This window comes from Camelus bactrianus, chromosome 30 (assembly GCF_048773025.1).
Source record: "Camelus bactrianus isolate YW-2024 breed Bactrian camel chromosome 30, ASM4877302v1, whole genome shotgun sequence".
Lineage (NCBI taxonomy): Eukaryota > Metazoa > Chordata > Mammalia > Artiodactyla > Camelidae > Camelus > Camelus bactrianus.
In genome coordinates this window covers 17,045,301-17,070,022 of record NC_133568.1, presented here as the reverse complement: position 1 = coordinate 17,070,022, position 24,722 = coordinate 17,045,301, and the positions used below count along the sequence as shown (strand labels likewise).

Genomic DNA, 24,722 nt, shown 5'->3' with positions numbered 1-24,722 from the left:
GAGGATTGTGCACGAGCTGATCACACACGCTGCAACCCGTCTCCCTCATGTGGCCCTGCAACATGCTTTGCTGAAACCCTTCCGGGAGAGTTCAGGGTTTGGGGGGCATGAGCCACCCATTCTTCTTGCTCGGCCCTGTAACAAACCTTCCTCCGCTCCAAACTCGAACGTTTCGGTTTGTCCAGCCTCACTGTGCGAAAGGCACACGCACTCGTGATGGGGAACACTTTCAGGTGGGAGAGAAGTGACAGTGGATCACCCAGAGATGCTTGCAGTACTTCCGTGACTATCTGGGCTGCCTCCCTGGGGACAGGGGATCATGTGACTTCACGAAGCCGTGGACGTTTCTAAAGGTGTATGTATCTGAAGGCAGATGAATTGTCCATCCGCTGTAGGGTCATCGTGGAGTTCACCCCAGCTCAAGGGCTGGACCATTAAGGTAATAAAGGTAATTCCACCCCCTCCTTCCCACTGGCTGGGTGAGGGATGAGCAGTTCTAGGCCCCTGTGGGCCAATGAGACAGAACAAGAGATTTCCTGGGTGATTACGGGAATGAGAATTCCTTAATCTTAAACAGAAAGCCACAGGAAGCGATTATCTTTCCTCTGCAAGTAGAAAAAGAGAACAAAGCTCTAACTGCCATTGGCAGCCACTCTTACACCTATAAAGCCTCTGAAAAGGGCCAGGCTGTAGAGAGTGGAGCGGAGAAAAATGAACTGGATTCCATGATGATGTCACTGAGCTGGCACATGTCCTACTGTCCAGGTGGGCGCTTCTTAATAGGCACACCATAACTGAACAAGAGAGATAAGGTTAGAATCTCCAAGACAACTACCAAGAACATATCATAATACCTGAGTTGAGACTGGACAGCCCAAGTGCCACAATTCTAAGATACCATCATCACCCGTCCGCTGTAACTTTGAGGGGATGAGGGATGTGGGGGAGAGGGTGGTATAAGCCCCAGGAACCTACCTCCACATTAAACACACATATCAACTGTAAGGTGCACCCTCATTTCAGAGATACTACAAGGCTGACGGCGAGCAGAAATAAAGACACGTCCCAGGTTAGACATAACACAGTATTTGCTTTCTCTACCCTTTTGTTCAGGAAGGAACCACCAGGAAACCTACTTCGGGAAAACACCGACCATTGAGGGACGTTACAAGTCAGCTCTAAGGCAAAACAAGAAGGGCTTCCAGCCACTTTGTTATTTGTACCAATGACTGTAGCTAAGCCTAGTTACCATGTTGGTAAAAACCACTCAATGCTACCATCAGGTGACGACAAGACCTCTCACACAAAACCCAAGCAAACAAAAACAAAAAAAACAAATTTAAGTCTGACCACAGGCCACAATCTTCATAGTACACACACAAAAAAAGTCACAACACTAAAGATTTAAATGACTTTTATGCAATCATAGTGTCAAAAAGGATGAAAATGCAAATTTTAAGTGTCCAGAGTGGAGAAAATGAAACATCTAGTTTACAAGCTGCGAGTGGGGGAAAAAAAAAAAAGAATATAATCTGCCAGCCACTTTTTCTGAAAAAAAAATCCAACCCTTTACCTCTCCCTCCACTTCCCATCTCGGGGAGCTCCTAAAAGGCACAAGTCACGGTACAATGACCTTGAAGTCTTCAGATACAAAGCACAAAGTGGGCCGTTGATAAAACCTGCTCAACTGAACAAACACTATCAGTATCTGTACTGAACAAATGCTCTAGGTTCTACCTGAAGCCTGAAGTACATGCGTTTGCGAGGTTTCTTTCTACCTCATTTTTAGACTTAACTTTTATGTTAAGAAAAAAAAGTTCATTGTAGAAATATACAAAACATTAAGCAAGCAAAAACAATAAAAATTACCTGTAACCTCTTTGCTCAAAGGTAACTGTCGTTAACATCCTGGGATCTATTCCTAGCCATTTTTTCTTTGCACACTTTTAACCACAATAGGATTCTACTGTTCTGCAGAAACAGTGCACTGTTTTGTAAACTACTTTTCCCACTTAATATTATATTACTGACATCTCCATGTTATTAAATATTCTTTGATATCTCCCCACCCCACCCGCCACCCCGACAGCTACACAATAAATACTTTTCTATCTCACTTCTCCAAGCAAAGAAGCAAAGGCTTTTAGTCCCAGCTTACGTGTTCTCTTTCGCTAGTAACATTCACTGACGACTAAGACATCTATTCCAAAGGCAGGCAGTGCAGCCCGATCTCTCAAGTTATCAACATGAACATACGCTAGAACTCAAAGTCAACATGCAGAGTTCAGCTCCCTGTAGATACAGCTTAATTCAAAAACCACATTCATCTCTCCTCGGGACTCAACAGGCGGGGAGGAAATACAGCCAGGTCAGAGTTCAAACACCAACTGACGGACTGTAATTACGGCTGCCTCCAATTATCACTCACAGTCCACAAAGCACCAAAGGAAAGAGAAGAAAGGATAAAAGTAAGCAAACCAATTCTCGGTTTTGCCTTTTTTCACCTTAAACCCCACATCCCTTCCCCTTTCCAAACCGAACTGCCAAAGATGAAGTTAGTACTCTGAGGACACCTGAAGTTAAACCACTGATTAACAGAGAGAGAGCAAAGTGGAGACTTAAAAAACACAGCGCAGGATTCTCAACAGATCTCCGTTCCTCAGGAGCTAAAGGTAGTTGGGAGATTCATAAGTATGTGCAACTTTTAATTCAGTGGGACACACAGACATCCACTTTCTTCATGAATAGTTAATACTGAGTGCTTACGAAGCCAAATACTTCTCTAAGTAGCTTCGGCTTGCTTTCATTTTCTGAAAAACCAAACTGACTTCCAGCACTCAAAAGCAAAACAAAACTTAATACACGTAAAGACAAGGAGCCCTTCGGTACAAACATCTTCAGTCAAACAACAGGAAAACTTAGAAGAGGAGCTTTTCATCTTCTGCTACGTTACCTGGGACGCAAGGCTGTCTTCACCAGAGTCCTCATGCTGGTGGTTGCCGAAACGGACTGTCAAAGACTTTTAATCAATCACCTAGATCACTCAAAAATGGTTTAACTTTGAGTTTTAAAACATTAAAACAGATGTTGCACCAGGGTGGTTCCGCGTGGCCTGTCTCTCCCACTGCAGCCCCCTCGCCCACAGGGGCAAGGCCAGCTTTACAAAGTGCTCTCAGAGACACACAGCGTGACCCAGAACCACATCCGGGCAGACCAGGAAGAGACAGGCTTGCATGAGGCTGAGCACGGGGAATATAATTAAAATGTGAAAACTGTATTAACAAAGGCAAGACCAAGAATCGGAGGCACAACTCAAGCCCTTGCTGCTGCTCCACGGGGTCCCCTCCAGGTCTGCTTCCTCAGTCAGGAGGGACCCAATCACACAGAAGGAGATGATGGAGCACATGATGGTACCCACGTGCCTGAGCCAAACGAGCGATCCATCAAAACTTCACTTCCGTGTACCTGGGAAGCCACAGGGCAGCAGGAGCCCTGATGCATCCCGGGTGATGGGCCACCACCCTAACTAGCAATGGGGCTGTTTCTCGCATTCGTTCATCCCCTTCCTGGGACCACCGCCTCTACAAGCCCGGCCAAGTTCCACCTCCACAGGACGGATTTCACATTGCAGCGTTTTACACTAAGAGAAAACTCATTTTTGAATGGCCCTTTTTTCTTGGAGAACAGGAAGTATAAAAAGAATACGAAGTCTCTCAGTGGATGCTTGCCTGCCAAGAAGCCACCAAACCGTGATTTTGATGACAGCAAGGGAATCTGATAGCCTCTCCGTTAAACTTGGCCAGTTCTGAATCAATACGGGACTCTGAAGTCAGGGACAAAAAGTCGGCTGAAGTGTCAAATTTAAGCTCGTTACCCCAGACATGCTTATGTAATGTGGCTTTTCTCACCTCAAAGTATTACAGTAATAGGAGGCATTCAGGCCACTCGGCTACAGGACAAAACGTTACGACTATAACGAGATCCTATGTTTTCGTGAAATAAGTGTCCAAGATCTTTAACCACTGCTTTTCTCTCTGCTAGAACCTGAGCCACAGTCTTGCCTCAGGAACCAAGAATATCTCCAGCAATCCAACGACTGGGAGCAGTGAGAGTTATCAGTTCCTTCTCAAAGTCAACGTCAGCAATTATGGAACCGTCCGTGCAACATACTAGAATTATTTAGAAGGTCCCTAAGCACCCAAGAAGAAAGGATATGACAGCACTTCTCAAAGGACCTTTTCTGTGTGTTTGTATGTCATGGGGGCTTTTCCCCCCAAATCCAAATGCCTTTTGGATTTGTGCCTTTCCCAAGTTTTAATGTTCTGGGTAAGAGGGAGCATGGGAAACTTGGAAAACAGACGATTCCTGCTATTTTCCACACTGAGAAATACCACTTTAGGTGTTTTTATTACAGAACTGATTTCTCTTTTTAGTCTGTAGGAAAATACTGTTTTCTAAGTCTAGTTTCTTTATCCTCATCTCTAAATTACGCTCCAATGTCCATATTCCGCCAACAAGCAACTCCCAAACCAACGGTTAACATCATTAAACAGAAACAGTACAAACATTGCCACCTATAGTCAGAAAATGAAATGTATTTGTCTATACCGTGACCTGGAAGAGAATCAGTATGAAAACAGAAAGCAACACTGTGTCACACTTCCCTTGCCCTCTGTGAATTCTACTACCGTAACACTTAATATCAACACTTTCATTTACTATTTTAATCCTCTTTTATGTGGATTGTTAAAAGATCACTATGTAATCTGCTTTATTACCAATTCACAAATATATCAGTAAGATAAAAACACTTATTCAAAGACCTACAGCATCAAAAAGCTTAAAAACTCTTAAGTTAGGATCTCTTTTGACTACTGCTAGTTGTCTAGGACCCAAAATTCAAGGGCAACAATAAAACCTGCTTAAATATCTTTTTAACATAAAACAAAAAATTTTGATGTGATTTCAATCTATTGAAAAGAAATTAATTTGTTTCTTCCACCAGTCCCATATAATCATGATCTTATGGTCTTATTTAAATAACAGCACATTACAGAAAAGTTATTAATTAGCAATGAGCATAGTTTCTTCCCCCCATGGTAAGTGTAGAAGCCATTTAGCAGGAGCTCAGAAGTATTGCTGTGATGATGTCACAATCGAAAACCATTCTTAACACTGGAGATTTCTTCCTTGAGATTATTCATGTATCCCCTGAATATATACCAAGCACACTGATGCTCCCAGAAGCCCCCAACAACTTTCCAAGGAAGTTTCCCGGTGATGCCGGGACTCAGTGCATTGAAGAGATGCCCTGGCACCATTCAACCGCTTCCCTTTAAATTGCATTCTGTATGGTAAAGAAACTGCCATCATCGGCGGATTCTCATTTGCCACTGTCCTCATGTCTTTACATATTCCTTAAGGAAACTACTTTCCAGTGACGGCATAATTCGAATAAACACTTTGACAATAAAACTAAACAGAATATAAATTAAAATGTCAATTTCTACAAATTCCATAGAACCCTTTAAGAAAAGAAAAACCTAAAGAGAAATAATGATGCTTCATAAAATCTACAATATGGTATACTTGCCAATTTTAAAAACTGCTTTCAAATGCCACCATAAAGCTGAGGCCCTTTTAGGGTGTGTTTCTTAAACATTAGCAGGAATGACACAGATTAACTGGGCTAGCCTGAGTCCTGGAGTCCTGGATAGAGGAGCTCTCCAACCAGCAGTGCTTGGCCTGACTCAGGCACATGCAGTTGGAATGAATGGGCAAGTCGAAGCTTCTGGGGAGCAGCCTTTCAGCATCCTCCTTCAGCTCCAAACAATACCTAAACTGTAATTTCTGAAAGCCATCTTGTGACCATTTTTTGCACAGCTGCAAAGCTGGCCTGCAGGGTTTCTCAAGTAATCTCTTGAAAATACACATGGACCACATTCTATAAATTAACGACTATTCTTAATGACTCACAGATGGCTAGTCAGAGGGGCACATCACCAAGGCTCCCTGTCTTTCTTCTGCTGATGCCCACTTAAGAGCATTTCCCTTATTCTAGCCCTTTCCTCAGAGACAAAAGGGCAGAAATCTGATCGGCAGTTGACTAAAACTGTTGACTGACTAGGGGCATTGAAACTGGTGACTTAGGGTTATCTTAGGCTTCCAATGAGAGTAATTTATGAATTCTAAAACATCTTTGTCTTCATATTTTAACATCCCTAAAATAATAATGCTTCATAAAATCAACAGTTATCACAGCCTGACAAGTTTTTTTTTTTTCCTTTTCTAAGCGGTACATAACACGTGGTGCATCTTAAAATTGACAGCATCTTGAGTAAAGAAAATGATACCTATGCCAAAGGGTAACCTTAAATGTTTGTGATGAAGTGAGTAATTATACACAAATAAACAGGAAGACCTCTAAGACAATAGGGAGCAGGGGAGACTGTGGCAACTACAGCACAGCTGCCATATCTCAAGGGCCATGACTCAGACCCACTAATCGTTTCCAGGTGAGAATGAAGACCCAATGAAGTCAGATTTTGACCGTTTTCCCATGAAAATCCCCCCGTTTTAAAATACTATAGATACAAATGAACTTATTTCACAAAGCAGAAATAGACTCACATACACAGAAAACAAACTTATGGTTACCAAAGGGGAAAGCAGGGGGAGGAGGGATAAATCAGGAGTTTGGGACTAACAGATACAACCTACTATATATAAAATAAACAACAAGGACCTACTGTATAGTGCAGGGAACTACATTCAATATCTTGTAAAAACCTATAATGGAAAAGAATCTGAAAAAGAATATATAAATGTGTATATGTATAACTGAATCACTTTGCTGTACACCTGAAACATCGTAAATCAACTATACTTCAATTTAAAAAAAAAACACCATCACTATGGAGATGATACTAAGCAGGGCACATAGTGAATTCTGGCCTAGAAGCCATCAGTTTACAATCTCTGACATTTGCCTCTATCTTATATTATCCTGTTATGAAGACCTTTCAAGATACCTGGAAGAGAGGGAGCATGTTAAAAAAAAAACTAGGGTCTTGGAATCACTAGAACTGGGTTCAAATCTTGGTTCTACACCTTACTTGCTGTGTGTCCTCATACAGGTCACTTAACTTCTCTGAGCCTCCATTCCTCATCTATAAATCACAGCATACCTCATTGGGTTCCTATGAGGATTAAACGAGATAGCCATCGCATTAAGGCCCAATACAGTGCCAAGTGCAAAGAAAGCACATGACACATTAGCCCACTATCGTCGTTTGTATAAAATAAAGAGGGAGGGTATCAAAGTACCATCCCCTGTCAGCCTAGCCTTCATCTCTAAGCAATGTGCCTCATTCTAACCACCAAAAAAAAAAAAAAAATCTAAATGCCATACCTAAGGAGAAAGTTCTCTAACTTTCATCCACCAGAAAATCTGTTAAATAAAGGATACCTTTCTGAGATGTTATAATAAAAGATTTCAGAAGGTTAAGAGCAACATTCACAAGTAAATTGTGCCAAAATGTGCTGCAGATCACCAAAAAAATAAATAAAAACAAAACGCAAAACAAAAATCCATCAAGGAACTAGGCCAAATGCAGAAAGTGGTCCAAACTGTTCTAATTCCAAACCAAATCTGATTCTGGGCCCTGAATCAGAAATATGGTTAGTTTGCTAACCCCGCCAATACCAGAAGTCCTTCATCTGATAGCAACTGCAAATTTGATTACCCAAATGGACCTAATTTGAATCCGGATGAATATGAACTATAGCTCACCAGAGGAACCCCAGCCAGAAAGACACAATAAACAGCACATGCGCTCACACAAGCAAAGCCCACATTTAATCCCTTTCATTTGACAAGCTGGACAGACCTAGAACAATGCCCTCTGTCTCGGCATCCCGCGATTTTCTAGGTTAATGCAACGCTTCACCAGCAGTACTTAGAGCTAAAGAGTCTTTCAGAGATGGGACACAACTAAGTGCACTCCAAACACACAACGCTCTTCACCAGCCTCCAAGGAAAATACAAACTTACTTTTAAGAAATTTGCTAGGTACAAATGCCTATTTTGCTAAGAGGTTTATGAGGTGACTCTGCCATGAAGCAATCAAAATATCTTCATGTGTGATGTTCTGCAGCACACCAAGTGCATGAACCGAAGTGCCCCCATATTTAATACGCCCTGGAAAAACCACCCTGCCATTTGTTACATCAGGCATCCACTTTAAGAGTCTGTTAAAAAACCTCCCATTTGTTTCCTCACACAGACCAATTCAGAGAGACAAAACAAGCTGTGCAAATTCAAAACTTTCTTGTTAATATTCTACGAAGGCAACCCCTGATCTTCCGAAGGGCAACCCGACAGCATGAAACCTCCCATAAAAAACAAATACCGTAGAAATGTGAAGTCATCAAAACAACCCTGCCCCCACTGATAGGAGAAACTGAGAAAAGACAGATATGACTTGTCTTTTGTAACATAGTGTACGTGGAATTAAACAGCACCAGCAACATGGCCATCATTTAATCAATATAATTTCCTCATCACTTCTTGCTGTTTATTCCCTATACAGCCCCAGTAGACCTCCAGTAACAAGCAGGAGTGAAGCCAGTCACACACAAACATACACACACACCCCGATTCAGTTTACATTCCATCCTTCACTTTGACCCTAAACACCAGTATTCTGCTCATTCAGACAAAAGTGGTAAGAGGCGCTCTAGGTAGATTCTGACACTAGCTGTAAATGCAGACAAAGCACAAACACTGGCATGCATGTGATTCATTTACGCTGCTGCATTTCCCAAAATGCTCATTAAAAATCTTTTTCCACAGAGATTTTTAAGAATGATCATGTAATTTTTTAAAAAGACCTAAGATGAAAAGCAGCTGTCTTGAGCAGCCACAGTACTTCAAGCCCCTTTGTTTGGGAATGCCTGTGTCTCACCACCTTCCTAAAAGCTCACTGCCTGCCCTCTACTGCTACTAATTAAACGGAGAAGTAGAGAATGAAAGAGAAAGCACCTCAAAAAGGAGAGACAAGAGGGAGAGGTGATCCCCCTGGGTAAATGAAACAACACTACTTTTCACCCATCCCCAGGTAACTGCACAGAAAGGGGGGAATATTTTATACAAGCACAGCATGGCAAAATGATGGGAAACGCCAATCACACATTATTTGCATTGTGATCATTCTTTGATAAAAGAAATACCACAACAAGCTTTACCTAGCACCATTAAGGAAAAAGAAAAAAAAAAAGCATCCCCGAACACCCTCCCCACCCTAAGACACCTATGCCATTACACACCTAGAAGCGCGAACACACAAACACACACACACACAGTACCAGGATAGGAAAGCTGGTGAGAGGGAAGCCATAACGTTCTCACGTCTCAGATAAGAGCCTATTAACCCCACCCCCATCACCCGAGAAAGAGGAGACCTCAGAAAACAGAAAGGAAGAAAGAGAAATCCAGAAATCTTTGAATTTCCAGGCATTAATTTTTCATGAAATGCACAACCATAGGAAATACCTCCCTGCTGAGTAATGCTTCATGGGTTGTAAATTCACCTCTCGAAAGGCAAGCCAGACCTAAGCGCGCACCCCGCCAGATGGCAAACCCCTCCTACCTGCTCCATCCAGCCTGCCTGTCACGCCGCGCCAGCGACACTCTCCCACCCCCCTTTTTGGCAGAGCAACACACCAATAAGAGCCGAGTGTGGCTGGTCGGGAGAGGGCTTAGCAGTGATTTAGCAGGATCGTCTCAAAAGGGGGGAGTGGGAACCCGCAAGGAGAGAGTGAGGGTAAAAACAAAGCCCTTTCCAGTCAAATCAACAGCCCCGGGGGCGTGGCTTACTTAATTCGCTTCATCAATAAAAAGGATCAATTGAGCTTTCATCTCTCCACTCACCCCGGAGGTGCTGGGCTTTGGATCCTTGGGAGGAAAAAAATGGCAGGGCTGAAGCTTCCTCCAAGTTTCCAGTAGCACCTGCCATTATCCCAGATCTACTCCTTGCCACCCAAAAGACCCCGAAATCACACTCCTGGCTTTAGACTCTGCAAGACAGAGGGTCGGACATGCACAGCTCCGAGTGTTTCACCGGCTCCCTCCGTAACCAACACACACATGCATCAGAGCACTTGCTGACACTCGTTAAAAAGAAAGTTCCAGGGGGAAACAATTCAGGTTCCCTCGCGACCCCAGGCTCCCCCACGTGGCGAGGGTCTCCTGCCGCGACCTAGACGTGACACACATCATGGACTCCCAAGCTGCAGGGGCGTAAGGCGGAAAGTTGCCCCACAGCACGGGGAGACGCGGCTCGGAGGAAAGGCAGGCGCGGGCAGAGAGGCGCACGCGCCCTCTTCCCAGCCAAAGGCGAGGAGCGGCAAGCAATCCCTCTGCTCGCGGGGCTTCGCGCTGCTTTATTTACAAACAATGCGCTGGACCGGAGGGAGAGGGCGGCGGGCGGAAGAAGCGAGCACCCCGCCAGGACCCCGCTCCAAGGCGCTCCCGCCTTTGGGGTTCCCCGGCAGGCGCGGAGTACGCGCACCCCGGGGGTCGTCCCAGTCCCCACCCCCTGCCGTCGCCGGGCAGGAACTCCCCGGGGAGTCCCGTCGGGAAGGGGGCGCCGCTCACCTCGTCTTCCGAAAGTCCGTAGACCGGCTCCCCGAGCCCGGTCGCCATGGAGCCGGCGCTCCCGGGCGGCTGGGCTGCGGCGCGGGCGGCCGGGTCTTCCCTCCTCCTCCGGGGCCGGTCGGCCCTGCGCCCGGCCCTGCGCACGTCCCGCCGGGCGCCGGCAGGTGAGAGAGCCCGAGCGCGCGCGCCTCGGCCGCTGCCTGCGCCGCTTCCTCCCGGAAGGCTGCGGGGCCGTGCGGGCCGGCGGGCCGAGAGCGCGCGGAGCAGCGGGCGGCAGCGGCGACGCGGAGCCCGCCGGGCTTTCCTTCCCTCCACGCTCGCCCGCCGCTCTCCGCCCCTCTCCGAGCCTGCTCTCGAATCTCTGGAACCCGGCTCGCCCGCCCCCTCTCTCGCTCCCTCCCGGCCCCCGCTCTCTCCGCCCCCTCCTCCGCCTCCTCTCTCCTGGCGCCCGGAGGGGACCCTCCCCGCCTCGCCGGGGCGGGCACACGCGCCCCCCAAGCCAATCACAGGCCGGACCGGGGGGCGGGCCGCGGGCGCGGGGGTGGCGGAGTTCGGCCCCCACGCCCACCCCACCCTGGGACTCCAGAGCCGCTCCCCGAGCCGCAGGGCGGGTCGCCGGAGGAGTGCCGATGTGGGCTCGGCCCTCGGAGCTGACCCACCCTCCCCTCCGGCTCTCCCTCCGCTTTGGGGAGCGGGCCGGCTGGGCATTTGGGGGCGCTGAAGGCATTTTCCACAAGAAGGTCAATTTTTCTTCCCCAAAGTCTTTTTTAACCCAGAGCCTTGAGCTCGCGGTAGTTGTTAAAGGGGGGAAGATGGATGTTTCTAGACCCCTTTAAATTCTTGGCAACCCCAGCAAGCCGAATTTGGCTGCATTGTCGGCGCCCCCGAGCCGCCTGGCCCGGCCGCCAGCCGGGAAGAGGCTGCCCCGGTGTGGCCGCGGGTTGCCACTGCCTGTGTCAACCTTACAGGGAACAAAACCAACACAGCGCCCGCTGAGTACACACCCACCCACTCGAAAACACACAGCGCGGTTCTTTGAATAAAAAACCATCTCTTTTGTGAGCCGCAACGTGAAATATCAAGCCTAAGTTTAAGGTTATCCTCTGCATATGCAAACCATTAAGACGTCTTATTAGCCATCGTAGGATTCTTCCCACATGCCAGCTACTGTTTCTCTAGCAAGCAGTTCATTTAATCCTTCAGATTTATAGGAACGCCAGAGACTACTTTAAATAAGAGAAAAATTCGTAGGTCGGCTTTTTCAGGAAGACTTCCTTTAAATTTAGATGTTAAGTACAGTTGTGGGTTCAAAAAGAAAACAGAAGCAGAACATGCTATTTGCCTTTGAAAAGAAAAACATCAAAGTGCCCTCTTTGGTATTCAGAGGGTGCATTTAGGATTTTCATTCAAGTCAGTTGTTTAAGAAAGGAGAACTCACGTGATCCGGAAGAATCTTCCTGCCCGACCGCAGCTCCTTTACTAAGTAACCGTTGTGTGCAGCGCTAGATCGTTTTCAAAAGAAAGGAAACACCCATCTTAATGTAAGCTCTCCTTTGCCTCCCTACGACATGACTGTGGCTTAAATATGTGCCATACTGTGGATTTTCTTTCAAGACAAAGCCCCTTGGAGTCAACACCCTACTCAGGAACCTTCTCTACAAATCGTGAGCCATTAAATCCACAAAATGCCACAAAAGTCCAACTGAGGGAAAAAGTCATCTTTAATGGAGGAGCATTTTAAAAGACAGGTCTCTGCTCATTCTGTCCAGGCCAAAGTTTTTTGACCTTTTCAGGCCTAGATTATTTTTCATTTGATAAACATTTACAAGCACACACACTCACACAGAGGCGGCACACACCAATTCTAACATGCCCTGCAGCCACCGTGCCTGTGACTCCTCCAGGAGTCACTGCTTCCCTATCCTCACTCACCAGGCCTTGTCAAGTTTTGTCCAGTTTATATTATATGGGGAAAGGTAAACTTTGAAAAAAATTGTCTAATAGAAAATTAGAATTTCTAATTACACAGGACACCCCTTCTACACCCTGGAGGTGCACAGTTCCAGCCTTTATCTTTGGTGAGGCTGTATCATTTGGGAGCTGTAGAGGTGTGTCTGTGTGCTTCTTCTCTGTCCAGTTTCCATGGTCCTGCTCCCACACCCCCACAACAGCCTACACCTGCCAGCACTCTGGGGCCATGACCTTGGCTTTCCCTAAGGCATGATTAGGAGAAACTACAACATGAACCCTGCCTTATGTCATTCATTGTAGAGATGTTTATAAAAATCATGATTCAGTGTTCTCTGTAAGACCCAAACAAGATGTTTATTTCAAATCCAGGAGGAAAAGTTTTCTTTCTTCCAAGGAACTGGTAAGTTTTTGCATGATGGATGACAAGAATTATTTAAACTGATTGTGTTTTTCTATTTACTTTGGCCACCAGGGAGCTCAGGGCCCATTTTATAGCCCTAAGTCATAAAAGAACCCCATAAAAACAAAATCAATCCCCTATATAATTACATACCACCTTTTCCCATGCAGTGGTTCTCCACCCTGGATACATGCTGTTATCATCTGGGGAGCTTTAAAATGACCAAGCTCACAGTCACCAGCCTGAGAGACTATGATTTCTTTGGTTCAGCTGGAGCACAGGCATTAGCAGTTTCAATAGCTTCCCAGGTGATGTTAATGTCCATTTAAGGTTGAGAATGGCAGCCCTGGCCAGCAGGTCCCGAACTTTGCTGCAGGTAGGAACACCTGAGGATGTTTAAAAACCACTGCTGTCTACCAGCCACCCCCATACACTCTGATTTAATTGGTGTGGGGTGCTACGTGGGCGTCAGGAGTTTTAGAAGCTCCCCAGGTGATTCTAATGCAGAGCAAAATTTAGGGCTCTCCAGCTCAGACTGATATTCTTTACATATTTTCCATCATCTTGATCTTTTAAATTTTATTTTTTTCAGTTTAGAAGAAATTACATACTTTAAACATACTCAAATCCTTTGTGGAATGAGGTAGGATATAAACAAATATACTGCATACGACTAGTATCCTGGATCAGTTTTCCCACCCCTTACTGCTTTGGGATACCGATACAAATTAGTATCCCATTATTTGCAGGAGGGGAGTTCTGGGAGGACAGCCCTTAGGAAAAACTAACCCACAGTCCCCTCCAAAGCAAAATTGTTTCAGTCTCCAGTTAATTTCATGTCTACCCAACAATGATAAAGAACCTAATTTATAGAGTCTTCTCTGGAATTTGTTCTATTTTGTTTCCATTAGAGACTGCCTTTAACAATCTTGGACTTGACACTGTGGGTGTTTGGTAAATGCTCTTCGCTTGGATCATCAGGAATGAAAAATTAGCGAGAACAATTTTAAAGTACAATGGGTAATCACAAATAGGGAACATTTAATGTCAAGCCTCTTGACAAATTATTGAGTTGCCTTAGCAAGTTATGTATATCTGAATCAAGTCTGGGAAGTACCCAGAGCTGAATAACACATAGTGTCACATATCTGTGGGTTTCATGTAAATAACACTAGATTTTTTTCCTCTTCGATTTTTGGTATTTTGTGTTCTTTAAAAAGAAAGCTCATGAAGCAGACTTTTTGAAGATGGCCATGTACCTGCAAAAACCGGTGTTGTCTTGGAACTTAGGAACATTCATTGACACAGAGGAATCTCACAAATTTGTTGTTTATGATCATATGAGGAAATAAACCATGCTTCAAAATTTAGATAAATATAGAGATGGGTAGCAAAGAATCACTTGTAAATAGCTAATCTTTTTGTGTAAAAATAGCTAAACTTTTTAGGAAATATTTTGAACACATATGTACTATTCATCATAGCACCCTAAAAATAATAAAATATCGTCCAAGATATAAATACATGATTTGTATATTTCTGACAAAATACCTTTTATCTGTCTATATTAGCTATTTGCTTTTTTAATTTATTTATATTTCTAAAACATCTGATTTGTTTACACATTTTTACTGTTTTTTCTTACTTTTTAATGCATCTTTTTTATTGAGTTATGCTATTATTCTTTGTTTTCTTATTATAGCTGTTTCCATCTCCTGGTTGGAATGTTATTCACTGCATTTCTATTCTTTTCCTGTTTACCTTGGACCTTTTTTTAATTTTTAATTTAAAAAAATTTTTTATACCTTTGACATTTTACATGCATACCTCACTTGAAAAATCAAAAGTTAATATCTTAATCCCACATCTGAACAATACAAGAAGCTTAAGACACTGTTTTTGATGACCAACTCTTTTTATTGTATTACTATCCAATTTTGTTCTCTCCTTTTTAAACTACTACATTAGATATTATTTTTATATTATACAATTTTTTTAGCTTTACCAGTATGTATTGTGGTTTTGTTTCTAAGGATTCCATGTTGCTTCTTAGACATTCCCTTGGGATCATTTTTCTTCTTGAAAAATATCCTTTTAAATCCTTTTAGTAAACATCTATTGGTGATAAACTTAAGTTTCTGTTTATCTGAAAATATCTGTCCTCATTCATGCAAGATGGTGAAAATTAGATCTTAGAAGCAGACTCAAAGCCGTTGTGGGATGTAGAAGAATGTAAGTAAATGTTTTTAGTGTGACTGGTGTCATTGATTTTATCCACACCTACCATTCTGAAGTGTGGGTTTGTAAATTAATTTCTTAGGCCGTTGTGGAGGGAACAGAACCACCCTTACGACATTCAGTAGTCTTATCCAAGGTAAAATGGTTGTCTGATTCTCAGCACTTGGAAGACGCTATTTCTCTCATTTCTGGTTTCCGTTGTTGACGATGAATGGGCAGCTCTTAGTTTAATTATTATTCCCCTGTAGGTCATTTGCCTTATGTTTAGCTGCTCTTTGTTCTCGATGTTCTAAACTTTCTATAATTTGTCTGTATGTGACTTTCTTTTTATTTATCCCGCCCAATACTCTTTGCACTGTGGATTTTAATCTTTGATCCTTTCTGGAAAATGCTCAGCTATCATTTCTTCAAATATTGCCCTTTCTCCATTCTCTACATCTGTCCTTCTGGGACTCCGGTGAATCACATGCAGACCTTGTCTTCAGAATCTCTTAACCTCTTTAACATATTCCATCTCCTTGTCTGTCTGTGCGGCATCCTGGGTGATTTCTGCAGATTCTCTTCCACTTGGCTAAGGAACTATTTCATCGAGTCTAATCTTCTGTTTAATGCATCAGTTGAGTTTTTTTATTCGGTGATCAAATTTTTCATATCCAAAAGTTCTATTTAATTTTTTTCATATCAGCCTCATCATTCTTGAGAGTTCCTCATCTTGTGTTTCCAAATTTTTTATTAAACATTTCATAATTACTTATTTTATTAATTTCTGAGGAATAGCTGAAAGTTTGGAATGTGTCTTCCATTGTTTCTGCTGACGCTTGCTCATAGCCACTTCATTCCATGTGCGTTGAATGTGAATTCATTTGGTTGTGATTTTATTTGGTTGATCTTTGTCTGTGGAACTCCAAAGTGGATTTGTGTTTGTTTCTGTAAGAATTAGGAAATTCTACCACCCCATTAGAGAGTCTGTTTTGTACAGAAGTCCTAGATTCAGCCTCTAGACCCAAAATGAGTCCCCCCTCAGTTGCAGTGCAAATAATAGCATTTACTTGCTGTTTACTTCATCATGCTTTGGGTTCAGCTAACTTTCTCAGAATGGAGGGGTATAGACAAACACTATATTACTGTTCAGCAAATGTTCACTTCCTCACCTCCAGGAGGAATAAATGTTCCTGCCCCAGTGATACTGCACCTGACCATGTACCTTATTTAGCCCAATGGAATATGAGGAGAAGTAGCAGTGTGGCCAGTTCAAAACAGAGATTATAGAGACATTGCAAGTTTTTGCCACCAATTCTGTGTTCCTGCCCTGCACCATGAGAACATTACATCCCAGGTGAGGGTGGCTCCTTAAGCCTGGTCCCATGAGAACACACAAGAAAGAGACCTGAATTTGACCTACAGCCTGGAGCAGGGTCACCCAACTTATAGCTGCCAACATGCAGTGTGAACTAGAGATAGATAATTTATTGTAGCCACTGAAGTTTTGAGACTTTTGCCACACATCATTATCCATTATCAAAGCCAAAGCTGACCAGTATTTGGAAGCTCGGGGATTAACTGGTTACCCAACAATACATTTTAAAAGTCAGGATAGTTTACAGCAAGGAGACAGAGCAGCTAGACCACCGTATTGCTAGCTAAGGAAGCTCTATTGACCCTATTTACAAGTGAGGCACTTGAAATGTTATACAGTTATGTTTTTCTGCCTAAAAGAGGCAGAGTCATATTGGTTCTTTTAAATAATACCTTTGCATTCCTATTCATCTCCATTAACTCATTTAGTAAACTTTAAAAATCAAACGCCAAATTCTTATTTCCTAGAAATTTGGAAGCATATTAATTGGTTTCCTATGGCCACTGTAACAAACCACCACACACTTGATGGCTTAAAACAACAGAAATTTATTCTCTTACAGTTCTGGAGGCCAGAAGTCTGAAATCAGTAGCACTGGGCTGACACCAACATGTAGGCGTCCCTTCCGCAGGCTCTAGGGGAGAAGCCATTGGCATCCAGAGCTGTTCCTTCCGTTTCTCTGCTCACGGCCCCTCCCTCCTGCTTCCGATTTCTCTCTCTCTTTGTAGAGGTCATCTCTCTGCCATCTTTCTTCTCTCTGTAGTCCAATCTCTCCCTGCCCACTTCTTATAAGGACACTTGTGGGGACATGTAGGGCCCACTCAGATAATCCAGGATAATCCCCTGGAAGATGGTCTCAGAAACCTTAATTTAGTCACACCTGCAAACTCTCCTGCCAGATAAGCAGACATTCCCGGATTCCAGGGATCAGGACCAACCTAGTTATTTTTAGAGCCCGTTATTCAGCCAACCACAAGAAGCATGGTGTTAATTTCAGTCTATGCTTTTCTGGATGCACAAATGCTCGATCATCTGACTTCAATTTTTTTGGTAGAAAGGGAGTGATTTTTTTTTCCTCCTCACGTTGCACTTTTATTTGCCAGAAGCAAGATAAATTATGCCCTTCGACTCTGTGATAGAAGCAATGAAACAGCTGCTTTAATTAACAATTTTGACAAGTTTATTGATCATTTTTAAAACAATAATCTAAGTGACCTGAAAACTCTCTGCTTAATTTAGAAGGTGAAATGTGTCTTTCCTTTTTTGAAGTCCTTTACTTCACTAATAAAATTTTGAACATGTGCTTCTAAGATAACTTTCTCTAGTTTTACTCTCTGTATTTAAAAAGGGGAAGATTGAGGCAAGGTTATTATACAACTAACAGTTGTAAGATTTCCCAAACAATGTTACAAAAACTTTCACCTGTGTGCTGGAGACGGGATGACATGGAGGAGGGGGCGCTGGGATTACACAGTTCCCAAAAGACTGGGAAAGAGAAGGATGATTTCACAGGCTGGAAATCCTCTTTAATTAATAGTGGCTTCACGCTCTATGAGTTAGTGCTGGGGATAAACCAAACCAACTCACACAGCAGCAGGGAACAAACATGATAGATTTTCTGTATAATTTTTCCCATCTCTCACCTCCAAATGCAACCTCCATGGTGCTCACTGCCACACTCCCCCCACCTCCACTCCTGCTTCCTTCCAGTGTTATGGGCTATCCTTTCAATGCCACTGATTATGTCATAATTTGATCCCAAACACAGACGACTCTTCCACCTACTCTAGGTTCTGTCCCCAGTATCTCTAGAGCATACCCCAGTGAGTGTTCCAGTCTTATTAAATCAATACTGTGGATGCTGGTGAGATGCTGCTTTGCCTTGCAAGATTTAAGAGAACAAGATTAAAATACCAGAGAGAAAAAAAGTCAAAGTTTTGACCACATACCCTGTGGGCAAAATTGTGGGGAACAAAGACTTTCCTATATTGCTGGTGAGAATGCAAAATAATCCCTGTGGGGAAGAATGTGTCCATATCTGGCAAAAATCACACTGGTACAGTAATTCAGTAATCCGACTTCTAAGACTAACATCACTAGCGAAATATGAAGTGACGTGCATTTGAAATATCAGAAGGTTGGAAGTAACCCCAGATGTCCATCAATAGAGAAGTGGTTGAATCAACTGCTGATCCATCCACACAATGAAGAACTAGGAAGTTGTAAAAATAAATGAGCATGCTCTCTCTGTACCGATAGGGAGTATCTCAAAGATACATTGTCTCATTAAAAGAAAAAGGAAGCAAAGTGCAGAATCATGTTTCTCCTGGGCTACCGTTTGGATACAAATAGGAAAACATGCCTGAATCCAGAAACACAGACAATATCACCAGGGTTCTGGCACTTGGCTCTGCCTGCCTGTGTTTGGCTTCATTCTGCAGCCTGGTTCTTGTTGTATAATAGGTGAGAAGACTGCTTGCAGCCCAGGCTATTCTGTCAAACCAAGGTAGGTCCAGCCTGGGTCACTGCCCCACCCCAAGGCAAGGGGGAGGGGAGGACAGAGTGGAGAAGTTGCCAGCACCCCCAGAACCACATGGCATGAGAACGGGAAGGACCCCAAATGAAATGGGGCTATTGAACACACAAGGACAAAAGATGCCCATGCAGTTTCAGTCCTTTAAGAATGAGTTGATGGGAAGAGACAGTCTCAGAGTTTGTCCAGATTTCAGAATTCTATGAAATACGTGAGATGTAGCTATTGGAAGCCCTCTTCTCTGGGGTATCAGATGGACGCAGCTGCAAGCATTTTGTCAAACTTCCTATCCCAAAACTCAGAGCAATTTATTGAATCCATGTTCGAATTGCGTCATGGTCTGCTTCTGGTTTCTCCACTTCACCTACTAGATTTTTCAGGGAATTTGAAGTCTGTCACCTGGAAACAAAGCAGGAGTTTAGAAATTGAATTCCAGACTGTAAAAGGGAAATAAAATCACCAGGACTCGCGCCCTGTGCTAGGACAAAACAGCTTTGGTGTCATGTTTCACTCCCAGAGAGCTCTCCCTTTGCTCCCAGGCAGCATGGATGCCTCTGGACTCCTCTGGGGCCAGCCGTAATGGCGATCTGTGAGGAAAGGCCTGGTGTTACTGATTGAAAGGAGGCTAATGACCTCAGAAGCACTTTGGGATGAGCAGCGAGCCTTGTACACGCTGGCTGCCTGCCCAATCTTAGCATTTACAGAGACTGGCAGAGCATCCAAGTGAAAGCAAAATTTCTGGGCATCTGAAAGCTGTGATGGCCGAGAGACTCAGATTAGCTCGCGCCTCCCCATCTGTTTCAGCAGGACGCCTTCTAAGACCACTCTTATTAACTACTCTCACAGAATTCCACAAAAACAATTTCTCTTCCTCTCTTTTCCTTTCTCCTAAAACCAAGTATCTTTGGACCACAGGTAAAGAAATCTTCTGCTTCCCGTGGTTGAAACAGAGCCTGGGGAAATGGCCTTGTTACCTTCTGGTAGATAATTTCAGGAAGCCCTGCTAGCTAATGGCCACTCACTCTGCACAGTCCCCTGGATCTGCTCCGCAAAAACCCTCATCTCCAATTATTATAACACAAACAAAGCCCCTATGCTCTTATAATAACAGAAATTTCTCATAATCTTGTAAACTCGAATTCTTTGTAAAAAAAAATCAGAAATCTTCTGTTATTTTATAGCATTGGCTACCCTTGGTTAAAACTGCAGCACATTAAAAGTCCATTCCGTTGTATTTTTTAGTTTATCATTAAAGTTTAATCCTGTAAAGTACTTCTTTGAGGCTTGTGGCATCCTACCCCTCTTCCTTCTTGTTGCTGCCGTCCCCTGACCCCCCTCCCTCCAATGCCTGTGCTGGGTGAAGACTTCGGTGCCTGATGCACCATTAGTCCGTCTACCTCAATTCCTGGGCTATCATCCACCTAGGATATAATGAACACATTCAAAGATGTTCATCCAACTTCCCGGCTTCTCAGGTCCTGGACCTGCTCATTTCTAATAGCCTTCTCCTCTTCTTGTCTACATCTTAGACATTCTCAACCCCCCAGACTGCTCCGACCTCAAAAATTGATGGTTTAAATACTGACTCTGATCACAAACTCTCACGCCCCAATTTTGAGTCTCACCTGTCCTTTGTCGTCATCAAGACCGTTATCCTCACTGCTGTCTTCTAGCTCTGAGACCTCTTGGTAGTCACTTCACCACCCTCGCTGTCTAGCTTAAAATTCAGTCTCTCATTTTCAGTCCCTTTCTTACAGTTACTCCCAAATTGTATTTCCCTGTCTTCTGCCGTTTCTGTTTTATCCAAGCCTGAAACTGGGAAGCTGAAAATCATCGAAGAAAATACAGCAGTTTCTGCCCACAGTGAATTCATAGTCACCAACTCAACTGTGCCCTCGTGTTCCCGATGTCCCTTCTACTCCCTCACTCTCAGTGGACAACTTTGATTCCTGGTTCCTGGAGAAAACAGAAACCATCAAACCGGCCCCCCACTACCACACTTAGAAACACCTCCTCGACCACAGCTGCATCCAACTCCGACGTGGATAAGGGTCCATTCCCTTACTAGGGATCAGTCACCCCAAGGGGCCTGGACCCCAGCCCCTCCCCTCTTTCACCTGTTGAATCCTTTCCATCAGCATCTAATTTCTCTCCCAACCTAAAGAAAGAAAGACAGAAATGGGCTCCTCTGGACTCCACATCCCCTTCCAATTATCACCTTATCTCCAGCCTTCCCTCCTTCATCAAATGTCCACACCTGCTGCCTTGCTGTCCTCCCAGCCGTTCGTTTCTTTGTCCCTCCAGTCTGGTTCTCATCCTCAACACTCAATTGTTCTTCCTTAACATCAACAGAGATGCACATGCCGCTTAAGCCCGTGGAGAGTTTTTCGTCCTTATTTCACCTGTTCTCTTGATGGCATCTGCCAGAGGTCTCTTTTTCCCGCTGGAAACCTTCTGCTGTGTTTCCTGGATTCATGGGTGCCACACCCTCCCAGTCTCCCTTCCCTCCCTGGTGTCTCCTATTGAGTTTCCATCATGGGCTCTTTCTCAGCTGGCCAAAGTGCTCCCAAGGGACTCACTGCCAGGCCTCTTTTTCCTCTTACCTTTTATTATGTCTCCTGTGATCCTGTTCTCTCCTCTGTTTTTAATTATTATCTCATCACCAAAAACTCTGAAAAAATACATCTCTGTCCCAAGCCATTCACCTGAGTGAGTGGATATACCCAACTTACCACATAACTCCTCCTGGATGTCTCGAATTCAGTGTGTCCTAGATTGAACCTGTCACCTTCCTCCCACTCACCCACCCATCCCCAAAATAAACTCCAGACTGAACAAGCAGTATGGCCAGACATGTAGCAGTCTGAGTGAGAACGCTAGATTTAGGAGCAGTAAACTAATCTGTGAGGTAAACATGTTGGGGAACTGTGAAAGAAAGGGCAGTGAAAGATTTTAAGCAACTTCTTAGACATAAGCCTCCCCTTTCCTGCCTCACAAAGAGGATACATGAATAAATTTCGTGTTTCTGAAGGCTGGACTGTAGTTATAAATTCCGAATACCACTCGGTAGGCTGAAGGAATCGTTACTATACATCACCTTCCCCTAAATGTGGTAACTACGTCATGTAAAAGATTGATAGAGATTTGTTTTCACGTGAGACTGACCCTTGAAAATGGTGTGTCTCCAGCCTGGAAAAATGAAGCATCAGGTGAAAATTAAGAAAATCTGTAAAATCATGGACACACGTGAGAGACAGGCTCAATCTGTTGATTACACTGGAACACCCAGACGAAAAAGCACCCTTTGAAATTGAACGGAGGTGGCTTTGGACTTTACATCGTGGACAGGGAGCTTATGAAGCTCGGTGCCAGAGTGGTACAGCCTCAGAAGGAAAATGAGTCCAAGACGATGTTCAGTTAAGTCAGCGGGTTAAGAGATTCAGGGAGCGCTGGTACCATCTATCCTCACAGCAAAGCCACAGCCTCTTGAGGGTCTGTCTCACTATGACTCATCAGCCTTTGGCATTTTACACCATGACGGCAATTTCAGTGTCCCGCGACATGGCCCCCTCCAGCCACTGGCAGGATGCTGGCTGGGTTGTCAGTGATCTGACCTGGTGTGGAGAGCTATTTGTTCTTGCCTTTCAGCTCCAGCCTTAGAAAGGACATTGTATGAATGATTTATCATGTCATTATGAATGCTGCAAGTCTAGACAAACCATCCTGGCCTTTCCCTTAAAGCATACACACAACCCTTTTCGTATTTTGCTCCAGGTCCTCTGAACTGGCCCTGTGCACACACACATACGTGTGTGCCTGCAGGTGTGTGTATTGTTTCTTTGCACATGAACAAGTGTGAAGATACAGGTAGCAGGCTGATGCATTTCCTAGATTCATGGTCTTAAAAGCTCATTTTGGGGTTTCCACACTTACCCTACTCCCACCCCTATGTCATCCAGTTCCAGGATGGTTGTGAAAATCTCAAAAGAAAATTCATTTCTTGTTTTCTCCAGTTTGGCAAAAAGAGATATACCAAAGAGAGCTCAGGATCCAGGAGGAAAACTATATCAGAACGAAATAAAACAAGGTGCAGGAGTAAGGGTCCAGGCATGAATTAAGACAGCACCTTCATAAGTCAGATAAAGACAAATATCATATGATACCACTTACATGTGGGATCTAGAGAAAAGGACACAAATGAACTTATTTACAAGACAGAAACAGGCTGACAGACATAGATAACAAATTTATGGTTACCAGAGGGGAAAGGCCAGGGGAGGGATAAATTAGGAGTTTGGGATTAGCAGATACAAACTACTGTATACAGAACAGATGAACAACAAGGTCCTACTGTGTAGCACAGGAAACTATATTCAATAGCTTGTAATAACCTATAATGAAAAAGAATACTTAAAGAATATATATGTATAATTGAACCACTATGCTATACACCAGAAACTAACACAACATTGTAAATCAACTATAGTTCTGATAAAAAAAAAAAGATAGCACCTTCAATGTCCCTCTTCTTACCTACTCAGAATATAAAGCATTCCTGCTCTGAGCTGAATTTTCTGATTGCTCTCACACTCACTGTGTTTAAACAAACTCATGGAATGTGATGCATCGCTCCCATACTGAGGCAAGTAAGGGGTATATTTCTGTTGTGAATATAAAATCATATAGTAGTCAGATTCCCCAGCCAGGATGAAATGAATGACTGTATTAGTTAATGAAATCATTTGATTAGAAAGCAAAAACCAAACCTCAGCTGCCTGGAAAATATCATCCATTCCCCATGTTCGGGGTGAGTCGTCTCCGAGGGACGCCATTGAGACTTCTAGTAAGCAGAACTTTATATTAATTAGCTGACCAAAATAAAAAAAAAAAAAAAACAATAAAATAAGACTTCTGCATGGGAAAGAGTAATGGATTTAGTGTTTTTTGGTGTAGAAAAAAAGGGACAGGGCTAAGCCAATTAGGATGAGAAGCCACAGTTACAGAGCACAGCTGAGCCTCGATCATTTCTTTTATTATCTCCTTATCCTGGAAAATGGACTTTGGAAAGCTTTTTAACGTAACCAGTTACAAACCTTGCTTCCATCGTAAAAGACTTGGCTGGACCTCGGTCAATCTGCTTGTTTATGACCTGTTCAGATGGAGGCTACTGGAGGACATAGGGAACTGAAATATTTCCATGACAACAGTTTTTAATAAAGAGAAGGAAACACTAGAATTCTTTTTTATGACCAAACTGTTCCGAAATAAATAATTGGTCCATAAAGGTTATTCAAGAGTTTTTTTTACCCAAACAATGTTCCGATGATTAGTTAAAAATTGAAGACTAATATCCAGGACTCTTGGCTCCTACTTAAATACATGTATCATGCAACCACTCTTCTATCTATTCTCCTGCGAGAAACAGATCACAATACTCATGTCATGTAAGGGTCGTTTGAACATTAATGAGCTCATGACTGTAAAGTGTGCTTTAAGGTAGTACAACGAAAAATACTATATAATGTATAGTGTCATTATCACAGTTCTGTAAAAATTAAAAATCAAA

At 43.5% G+C, this 24,722-nt stretch overlaps 1 protein-coding gene across 5 annotated transcripts in view; it reads right to left on the bottom strand.

Moving 5' to 3' along the window:
- Positions 1–11,000, bottom strand: part of NEDD4L (NEDD4 like E3 ubiquitin protein ligase) — a 299,031-nt gene extending 288,031 nt beyond the window's left edge. For 2 of the 5 annotated variants that reach the window (XM_074355281.1, XM_074355285.1), the window contains exon 1: positions 10,658–10,999. In XM_074355281.1, the coding sequence (XP_074211382.1) occupies positions 10,658–10,705 (48 nt within the window). In that variant the 5' untranslated portion in view covers positions 10,706–10,999. Of the gene's footprint in view, positions 1–2,953; positions 3,134–10,657 lie in introns of those variants that run through there. The other 3 variants (XM_074355280.1, XM_074355282.1, XM_074355287.1) reach the window with 3 other exon arrangements.
- Between the last annotated feature and the right edge of the window lie 13,722 nt (positions 11,001–24,722).